This window comes from Mastomys coucha, unplaced genomic scaffold, assembly GCF_008632895.1.
Source record: "Mastomys coucha isolate ucsf_1 unplaced genomic scaffold, UCSF_Mcou_1 pScaffold18, whole genome shotgun sequence".
NCBI lineage: Eukaryota > Metazoa > Chordata > Mammalia > Rodentia > Muridae > Mastomys > Mastomys coucha.
This window is the reverse complement of record NW_022196900.1, coordinates 108,297,450-108,308,342: the sequence shown is the minus strand read 5'-3', so window position 1 is coordinate 108,308,342 and position 10,893 is coordinate 108,297,450. Positions and strand designations below refer to the sequence as shown.

The following is a 10,893-nucleotide window of genomic DNA, read 5'->3' as shown; positions in this document are numbered from 1 at the left end:
CTAGAAGGCTGAAGTAAAGGCCAATTCTGCTGGGCTGTGAAGAGCCTAGAAGGCTGAAGTAAAGGCCAGTTCTGCTGGGCTGTGCAGAGCCTAGAAGGCTGAAGTTTGGTAGAGTGACATGAGGAGCAGAGACAAGCCTGTCCTGTGTAGTGAAACGCCCAGCCGGTGCAGGATGCTTGACAGTGCTAAGGCTGCTGGAAGCACACGCGTGTGTCCACCTGTCAGTGAAATGCCCAGCAGGTGCAGGATGCTTGACAGTGCTAAGGCTGCTGGAAACACACGCGTGTGTCCACCTGTCAGTGAAATGCCCAGCAGGTGCAGGATGCTTACAGTGCTAAGGCTGCTGGAAACACACGCGTGTGTCCGCCTGTCCTGTGTAGTGAAATGCCCAGCAGGTGCAGGATGCTTACAGTGCTAAGGCTGCTGGAAGCACACTCGTGTGTCTGCCTGTCCTGTGTAGTGAAACGCCCAGCCGGTGCAGGATGCTTGACAGTGCTAAGGCTGCTGGAAGCACACGCGTGTGTCCACCTGTCATAATCTTACTCTAACCTCACCTAACATTCTTTTCTCTCTAGATTGCGGTGGAGGTCACCGAGTCATTTGTGGACTACATCAAAACCAAGCCCATCGTATTCGAGGTCTTTGGACATTACCAGCAGCACCCACTTCATCTGCAAGGACAAGATCTTAATAGGTCTGAGGGAGACGGGCAAAGACTTTGTGGTCACTGTTTTGGTTCTTGGTTCTTGCTTCCTGGAAAAGAACTCTTGAGGGAAGCAGAAGAGTTGTCACTGCTTTTTGTCACTAACCTAATCACTAAGTTAACTTGATGTACAGCAGGCTTAGCTCTGCAGGTGGCTTCAAGCACCTTTGTTCTGTTAGAAGAAGAGCAGTTGAGTAGAGTTGTTTCTTCATGAAGCAGAGACTCAGAGTCAGCACTGCTAGTGAGATCAGTGACAGAACTTCTGTTTGTTTTTGGTTTTGAGACAGGGTCTCTTTATGTAGCTCAGGCTGTCCTCAAACTTAGAGATCTGTCTGCCTCTGTTTCTGCCAGTGAGTGCTGGGATTAAAGGTGTGAGCCACCATACCTGGTAGTGACATGACCTTTTATTGGTGGTAATGGCAATGCCAGTAGAAATTTACAGGGGGACTTTTATCAAAATGTGTTGGTCTCTGTGTGGGATTGTGTCGGGTATCCCTTTTCTTAAGAATATTTAAGCACAAAATGCTGGGGGAGTGAGTGGCTACACACCTTTGATTCCACCCTGAAGGGTGGTGGATGAGGGCAGATCTCTGTGAGTTGGAGGCCAGCCTGGAAAAAAACAAAAGATTTAAGCATGCCATTATTGTCCACACTTAACTCTTTTTAGTTAGTCCTAACAATACTTTCCTCCTCTCTTTGCAGTCCACCTCAGCCATCTCGAAGATTCTTCCCCCCACCCATGCCACTCTCCAAACCAGGTGAGGAGCGGCTATGCTCTCTTGCATGCACACATCTATTCTGAACAATTGCCAGATAAGAGTCACACTGAAGTTCCTTCTCTCTGTGTCCTTGTGTTCCTGTCCTCTTGTATATTTCTAACAGGAGCAAGAATGCTTGGCTCCTGGTCTGAGATGAGAAGTCAGAAATAATTAGGCTCTCTGCTCTTCTCGCTCAAACTTGAATATTTCCCCGCCTCCTTAAAACTCTCTGCTTTATATGTGATTACTGTTGTCAGTCAGAACATTTCTTTGCATATTAAATTTATTCTGCATGTTTAGTTTTGTTGTTGGGACTTATTTTTGATTAACACATAATAATTGTGCATTTGTAACTCTATACTTTGAGGAACACACTCACATACACACACAGACACACACACGCACACACACACACTTATTTCAGTATAACTAGCATATCCGTATCTTAAGCATGTCTCATCTGTTTGTAGTACATATATTCAAATTCTTTTCTTGTAGCACGTTGTAATTGGTAATAGACACCCTATTATTCAATAGAATACCAGAATTTGTTTCTCTTCATTTAGCTTGTTTTCACTTTTCTTTATTTTTGTTCTTTTTCCTTATTGCCCACTTACCAAATTCCCGCCCTGCCTGTGCTCATTCTCCTCCCTCTATATTTCTCATCCCCATCGGCCTTCAGACCATGAAAGAAAGATTGAGCTGATACGGTTTCTCATGGCTGGCTATGTGAATGTGCATGTGTTGGATACATTCTCTGAGCACGCCAGTGTGCTAGCTTCCTCTGCTGTTGCCACCTTCCAGGATGAGGCTGACTCTCTGCCGCCTTTTCTCTTTCCGCCAGTTCCCAGCTTCCAGAGTGAAAGGGTACCCAAACAATATGGTTAGTAGCAAAACTAGCTCTGCCTTAGATATAGAACCAACCTTGACATATGTGAAGCCCTGATGTTTCTCTTTGTTCCCTAGTTATTGTAGAGCTCTTCATATTGTCAAGCTTACATCACAGTTCCTCCAGGGAGACTGTGGGGAATACTTCTTACCTCCATCTCGTTCACATGTCTCTGAGAACAAGTTGCCCCTGGTTTGTTTTCCCCTTAAGACAAGGTCTCTAGCCCAGGCTAGGATTGAACTACCTATGTAGCTGTGGATGATCTTGCGCTTCAGGCCTACTGGTCTCATCCATAGACTTGCCTGCATATGTGCGTACCTCATGCCCAGTTTATGGAGTGCTAGGGCTTAAACCTAGAACCTCATCTGGACTAGGCAAGCAGACTTCCTACCTAGCTACATCTTCACACTCCTGATACTTTTGTTTGTATTTTTTGCAATAGTATTTTATATTTTGATTGTTTTTTTTAACTAGTAGTTGGTTTTGGTTTGTTTGTAGTGTTAGGAGTCAAACCCTGGGCCTTGTGCCTGTTAGACAAGCGTTTGACCACTGAGCTATGTTCTTCCCACCTCTGTTCTTCTATCGTCTCCTCCCCTCTGTCTTTCCTGAGTACTTGGGTTTGCTTCCGTTGATGACTGCCAGAACAGTGACCAGTACCCGTAGCTCCAGCACATGTGAAGCACAGCTGGGTGGCTTCTGCCTTGGGCTGGTTGAGAAATGCTCTGTGACTGCTAAAGCCCCTTCATAGACGCTATGCTAATGGGTCTTCACAATACTTTTTTAAAGTAGTAGACTAAATATTATGGTCCACATTTTATAAATTGAGGAGAGCCTCACAGAGTAAGCAGCTTAGCCACAGCCACAGAGCATTAGTACTAAACTGAAGAAATGTGAGACAGAGGGTCACTCACAGGTTCTTGTATTTATAGATCAGGCTGATGGGATCAGATTTGTCTGCACGTTAGAGTCACTGAAGAGTTTCAAGCCTTGGCAGGCAGAATCACATCCCACCCACAGACATTATGATTTGATTCTCTGGGGTGTGACCCTTGATTTTACCATTTTAAACTCTTGGCAATAGTTAGATACATGGAGGTCTGGGAGATGTTGGTTGGCAGACAACCTTAGTGACATGCCAGGTTCTCCCCTGGTGTTTCCCGAGCATCATCTCCCCAATGTGGTTATGATGTGATACCATGCCCCAAATAGGAAACTCTAGAAAATAAAGGATTTTTAATGATTTGTAAAGCACATTTATTTTATTAAAAAACCATTTTCTCATATTTAGAAACTGTTTGGAGAAGGAGGCCCTCAGTGCTCTGGATCAGAGACTGGCACCCTAGTGTTGAACTTTCTCTGGATCTTTCACATCTATCCTCTTAAAGACTGACAGTAAAGATGCTTATGTTTTGTTGAGTAAACTAGGAACATGTTTTTGACATGTTATAAACACTTTTTTAAAGTTCCAGCTACTAAGTTAAACACCATGAACAAAACCACCCTTGGGCAAAGCATGAGCAAGTACGACCTTCTGGTTTGGTTTGAGATCAGTGAACTGGAGCCTACTGGAGAGTAAGTCCAATTTTAAATACATTTTTCAATAAAGTGTTTCAGAATTAGAGATATAGTTTTGAGCCTGTGTGGGTTCCTGCATCATTATCCTGTCAGATCCCTCTTTGAGACTGAATGTGGGGGCCTCGCTACTTGTCTCTGAGTGCGGTGTTTGCCGGAGGCCATCTAGTAGGATTGTTCAGCAGCAGCAACATGATAGATACCAAATGCACCGGGTTGTGAAGGAAGACGACAGCATGGTGCTTCTACTAAGACTGGTGAACAGATTGTAGGAATATGCTTCAGGTTCAGGTGGAGGTTACTGGGGACTGGTGAGAAGGTTCAACACATCTGGGCACTTGCTGCCCAGCCTGGCAGTCTGAGTTTGTGAAGGTGAGAACCAGCTATTACAGATGGTCCTTCTCCCTCCACATGTGTGCCATGGGAGTCTCACACACACACACACACACACAAATGACTAAATAATGCTCTCTTTTAAAATTACAATACTAATCTCAATGAGGTCAGTGGATTAAGATTTTATTTTATTAAAATTTAATACCTGGATTAAAATTTTCCACCTTGCCACTATGTGAGACCACTGTGGCACTGCAGGCTGTTTTGCAGTACCTTTGGGCTGTGCCTCTATGAAACTCTCCGTCATGTTGACCAAAGCTATCCCCTAAAACAGAGCCACTCCTAAATTAAGGAGATCCCCATAAGCTTCCTTGTTTTTGTGAGCTGTGTCAGCGTAAATAATTAATACAATTATTGTTTACAGCTGTTTCTGAAATGCCTTGGAAAAACACAAAGAGAATCTACTCCTGAAAGAGTCAAGCAGCTACATCCATTAGCCCAGATTAGGGAATAGCTGTTAATGTAGTGTTCCCCTGTGTATCATGCAGTGACCCAGCGTCAGTGATGAGCAGCACCATTAACTGTTAGTGTCGGCTGTGCTTGTGACCCTGTGTCAGACACAGTTCTGTGACTCCTCAGTTGACAGTCGTCAGAAGAATGTGGCTTTCCATGGGCAGCTCTGCAGCATTGTCATAGCTTCCACTATGAAGAAGTTGTTAAGTGGTGGTTTCTATTGAAGGAATGCTTCCTGGAGCTTTATAGTTAGATCTGGAAATGATCTATTTCTCACGTTCACTCAGTTCTGTAACATTTGTTATTTATTGAATTATTATGTAATAGACAGAGATGGAACGAATCACTGTTCTTTTCACACTCCAGTCAGGCAGAGATGCTGAGATGTAGATATGTACACATGGCTTTGTGGTGATGTGCCCGCACAGGGTCAGACGTGGAGCAGAGTGTAGAACAACAGGAAGACTTGGCAGGGAAAGCAGTCCTAACTTCTGTCTTTTATGTTTTTATTTTTATAGATATATTCCAGCTGTGGTTGACCATACAGCAGGCTTGCCCTGCCAGGGGACATTTTTGCTGCACCAGGTACTGATGTTTGAGACAGAACAACAGATTTCTCAGTTTGTCATCTCTATTTGGAGAGGAGAATGTGGGGGGACATTTTTGTTTTGTTTTGTTCCTTTTTTTTTTTTTTTTAAATCAGGGTAGGAAATAGCTGGGAATTGAATATGAAACATCAAACACTGTTTCTTTTTGTATTAGAGTTTTGTAGAGTAACAACTTATAGAATCAGTACACACACACACACACACACACACACACACACACACAAAGGGGGTTTATTAGAGTAACTTGCATGCTATGCTGTGGTGCAACTAGTCCAATAATCCAGCAGTTGCTCAGTCCACAAGACTGGATGTCTCAGCTGGTCTTCAGCATATTGTGGAGTCCACAAGAAGTACAGTGTCATGCCTGTGAAGGAGTGGACTTGCTAGGGAGGGCAAGAACAAGCGGGCAGAGAACAAGGCTTCCTTCTTTTGTGTCCTTCTATAGAAAGTATGGCCCAGGTTACATATGGGTCTTCCCAACTTTAAAGATCTGGAGTAGCTGGCTGGTGGTGGCACATGCTTTGAATCCCAGCATTTGGGAGGCAGAGACATGCTGATCTCTGTTAGTTGGAGGCCTGCCTGATCTACAGAGCTAGTTCCAGGACAGCCAAGGCTACACAAAGAAATCCTATCTCAAAAACAACAACAACAAATCTGTATTAAAGTTGTATATTCCCACCTCAAAGGAGTAGATCCTCTACTTCAAATTATTTAAGCAAAAGTATGCATAAATATATTTTAGAATAGCTATTGTGAAAAGGGTCTGGGGAGGCCCTCCAAGGCCTCATCCTTGACAGAGTCACTGTTAGTTGGTGACTACTACTGAAGTCCCTTCTCCTTTATGGATCTGGATACAGGTAAGCGGTCCATTCCCCGCAGGGTGACCCCACACCACATGCTGTGTTCAGCGCTAATTGGGTGGTGGACGTTAACTAGAAAGGAAGATGTGAAGCTGGGAAGGTCACAAGGTGGGAGCACCAGGAAGAGTAGGAGGGAGGCTGTGCTCAGAACACACTGTATTAATATCTAGAAACAATGGAGTTCAATTACTAGCAGTTGTGTTGCTCTCACACAATACTGTGTACTTTTCATAGCTTGTGTTTCACTGCCTTTTAGTCTTATATCCTTAATTCATTTGAGACAGATTCTTACTCAGTCCTCCAGCTGGCTTCCCACTCCTTGGGTGGATTCTCTTGCCTCAGCCTCTTGTCCTACCAGGTTAGCAGGTCTGAGCCACCATAACCTGGCAATGGTTGGGTTTTGTTTGTTTGTTTGTTTGTTTGTTTTAATTTATTTATATATTATGTATACAGTATTTTGCCTATGTGTATGCCTGCCGGCCAGAAGAGGGCACCAGATCTCATTATAGATAGATATGGGCCATCATGTGGTTGCTGGGAATTGAACAGGATCTCTGGAAGAGCAGTCAGTCCTCATAACCTCTCAGCCATCTCTCCAGTCCCTGAAATGGGGGGCTTTTTGATTTCCTTGTTTTGTTTTGTTTGTTTTTTGTTTTATTTTGGTTTTGGCTGTATAGGTCATTAAGTCTGGAGCCCTTTTTGCATTAGGCAAGCAGTATACCACTGAGCTATATCCTTGACACTATATTTTTGTAACAGAGTCTTTTTTTTTTTTTTTTGTAGTATAGAATAGAGTTTATTTATGGCATGGGGAGGGGAGTTAAGAAGGTAACGGAGGCAGAAAAAGGCAGAGAGAAGGAGAGAGTAGAGAAGTAGGGGCCAGCCATGACCATGTGGAGAGAGGGGGGACAAAGGGTCAAGAGGCAAGGTGGAGAAGCAGGAGTGAGAGGGTAACAGAGTCTTGATGTGTAGCCCAGGTCTTTAAATTTAAGAGATCCTCCTGGCTCAGTCTTCTAAGCATGTGCCACCAAGCACTCGGATTACAGGCATGTGCCACCAAGCACTCGGATTACAGGCATGTGCCACCAAGCACTCGGATTACAGGCATGAGTAATGAACTTTCTTCATGAGATCAATGAAGAAAGTTTGACTAGATTAAGAATACACTTTTTAAATGTACACTACTCATTTGGTAAAATAATATTCAAGGCCTATTACTACACTTTCCATCATTCAGGAGGCAGAGGCAGGGGGATTATGAACTCAACACCAGTCTTGACTCCGTAGTAAGTTCCTGCCCAGTTTGAGCTACATAGCAAAATCCAGTGTTTAAAAAAAGTTTAGCTAATGCTCAAAACTATTTCTTGTCCAGGTATCCATGTTGCAGGGAGCTCCATTTCCCTAGAGCATATTACAGGGTCTCAATCAATCTGTCTGTTGGTCTGTCTCTGCCTCTACACCTTTGTGCATGTATCTAAGTCTGTCTGTCTCAGCCCCACCCCTGCCTCTCTTTCTTCCTCTGTCTCTTTCCCAGGATGTATGAATTCATCTGGCCTCCAGCTTCATCCTGTGATTACAGGTGTGAAGCTACAAGGCATCTCTTAAAACCAGATGACTTAAAGCCAGAGCAACTGGCTTGCTCATTTTCTGGTACATTCTCCTAAATTGTAATCTTGTTCCTTTACCCAGGGCATCCAGCGACGGATCACAGTGACTATCATCCATGAGAAGGGCAGTGAGCTCCACTGGAAAGATGTTCGTGAACTGGTGGTAGGTGAGTACATTCCATCAGTTGAGGGAGCCTGGCTTTTTAGAAGTGACATCGTTCTGTGCTGAGTGCAGGAGAGGTATGGAAAACTGGAGAACACAAAGTGGAAAAAATAAATACCTTGAGTTTGAAGCTCTCTCTCTCTTGATGGTGGGGAGGAAGGTCAAGACATGGTTTCTCCAAAGTCCTGCCTGTCATGGAGCTCTCTTCCAGGCTGGCCTCAAACTCGTACATCTGCCAGTCTCTGCCTCCCAAGTGTGGGACTAACGGTGTGTGTCACCACTGCAGACAAGTTGGAAGCTCTCCTGAGTGTTGGGGTTATAGCTCAGGAGAATGGTTACCTAGGGGAGAGAGAGAGAGAATACACATGCAGGTATGCTAGGCAAATGATCTTCCACTAAGATAGAGTACTGATGACTGAACCAGGGGTCTTGCACATGTTCTACCACTAAGCTACTCCATCATACTTGTTTTTTTTTTTTTTAAGATAGTATGTAACTAAGCTGCCCGGGCTGGTCTTGAACTTGTGGTCCTTCTGCTAAGTAGTTAAAATGATAGGCCTGTGCCACCAGACCTTTAGATTTAGCAAAGTTATGCCTTATTTTTTAATGTAGTCATCTTCTGGTTTCTTTATCCCTTCCTTTAGGTCGGATTAGGAACAAGCCTGAGGTAGATGAAGCTGCAGCTGATGCGATCCTTTCCCTAAACATCATCTCCGCTAAGTCCCTCAAGTCTTCCCACAGCTCCAGCAGGTAGGGTACCTGTGTCACAGCAGAGTCCAGCAGGTAGGGTGGTGCCCTGTGTCCCACAGCTCCAGCAGGTAGGGTGCCCCATGTCACAGCAGCGTCCAGCAGGTAGGGTGCCCTGTGTCCCACAGCTCTAGCAGGTAGGGTGCCTGTGTTACAGCAGCGTCACCTCGGTGTCGTGTGACAGATTCACGTTAAATTCCCTGTTTCTAATGACTTCTGGTGCAAATGAAAAAAGGAATCTCCTTTTTACTTCAAAAATTCTGGTGTGGTGCTGTTTACCTTTAATTCCACTTTTGGGAGGCAGAGACTAGAGGATCTCTATGAGTTCAAGGCCAACCTGGTCTACATAGGAAGCTACAGGACAATGAGGACTACATAGAGTGATCGTGTCTTTAAATAAATAAACAAACAAATTCTGTTTCCAGAGCTGGAAAAGTGACTCAGTAGTAAAGGTGCTTACTGCTCTCATAGAGGACCCAGCACCCCGTCATGTGGCTCAGAGCAGCCTGTGACTCCAGCTCCAGGTTAGGTTAAGGTTAGCCCTAGAGCATTGCAGGTCTAGGAACTGGGAGCCCGTGCATGTCCAGTGTGGGCTGAGGACACTGCCTTTGCATTATGGAATTAATTCTCTGCACTGCTTTATGCCCTAGAAAACTTGCTTATGTGTGTGTTGGGAAAGGGGTGGGAATAAGACAGGAGGCAAAACAGAATGAATAAGTTTGGGCCAGGATTAGTCTTTTTCCTTATATTTTAGTTTTGCATAGAAGAAGGAAGAACAAACAAACATGCTTTTCTGCATGTAAGGGGAGCTGACAGGGCCTATGAGAAGGGGGCCGAGGGTGAGTGGGTGTTGTGTCTGGGGAGAGGGTGCCATCGCCTCTTCCTGGGGAGACCATACATAGCAGAGACACCTCATGGCTCACTTGCCAGTGTTCAGCTGGCATTCATCACTGTTTCCTTTGGCTGCTAAGTAGCTGGTATTGGGTTGAAACCCAGACTGTGCCAGACCTGCTAACTCTGAAGTACCCTTGCAAAGTCCTCTGACCTGAGCCCAGCAACAGGTCAGGTGCTATATGAAGTGAATTGGGCTTCAAATATGTTGGCTGAAGTTGAGAATAATGAAAGATAGACACCTTGAAGTATTGTTAATATATATACATTTTACTTTGTGTGTGTGCCTGAGGATGTGTACATGTGGAAGCCAAAGGACATCTTGCTGGAGTCGGTTCTCTCCATCAACCATGGGAGCCCTGAGAAGTACACTCGGGTCCTCGTTTACTGGGTTCTCTCTCCAGCCTCAACCTTTTTTGTACTAATTGAAGCTTTGAGTGTACACATTAAGTTTTCAACTCTTGAAATAAGTCAAGTCTTTTCTTTAATTATGGGGTTATTTGTTAGACTGCTGGCTATCTTTCTTGTAAAAACCGTACTCCTACTGTATCGTGTGCTTTTCCAGCCATTGGAACAAGAACTGGAAACTGGATGGGCAGTGGTGGTGCATGCCTTTAATCCCAGCACTCGGGAGGCAGAGGCAGGTGGATTTCTGCATTCGAGGCCAGCCTGGTCTACAGAGTGAGTTCCAGGACAGCCAGGGCCACACAGATAAACCCTGTCTCAAAAAAACAAAACAAACAAACACTGGAAACTGGAAGGGAGAGGCTTAGAGGATAGACAGTCAGAAGCTGTGTGGGCCACAGAGTGAAAGTCTGTCTCAAATTCAAAGAAAAATCTCATCTAAATTCAACAGCTACTAAACGATCCAACTCTTCATATTAGGAAAAATCATTTAAATTGGTCGTCACAGAAAGTTCTTTTACCTTTATATTTGACTGATACATATAAATTATTATGATAATAAACACAATTGGCATAAAAAGATTTAAGAAGCCTGGAGAAATGGCTCAGCAGTTAAGAGCACTGGCTGCTTTTCAAGAGGACCCAGATTCGGTTCCCAAACCCATATCACCACTCAGAGCTTCAGTTCCAGTTCCTCTCTGAACTGTTCTGGCACCAAGAACAGTTGGTACACTTACCTTCATGCAGAAAAAACATAATATACATTTTAAAAATGTTTAAGAACAGGTGTATTCTAGAACTCTTAGGCAAGCAACTCAGTCTTTTTTTTTTTTTTTTTTTT

The 10,893-nt window shown here is 44.2% G+C and overlaps 1 protein-coding gene across 10 annotated transcripts in view; it reads left to right on the top strand.

Moving 5' to 3' along the window:
* Nucleotides 1-10,893, top strand: part of Kif1b (kinesin family member 1B) — a 137,068-nt gene that overhangs the window by 106,232 nt on the left and 19,943 nt on the right. For all 10 annotated transcript variants that reach the window (XM_031379482.1, XM_031379485.1, XM_031379484.1 and 7 more), the window contains 6 exons: nt 576-694; nt 1,406-1,461; nt 3,814-3,922; nt 5,290-5,356; nt 7,929-8,013; nt 8,654-8,759. In XM_031379482.1, coding sequence (XP_031235342.1) covers nt 576-694; nt 1,406-1,461; nt 3,814-3,922; nt 5,290-5,356; nt 7,929-8,013; nt 8,654-8,759 — 542 coding nt within the window. The remainder of the gene's footprint in view (nt 1-575; nt 695-1,405; nt 1,462-3,813; nt 3,923-5,289; nt 5,357-7,928; nt 8,014-8,653; nt 8,760-10,893) is intronic.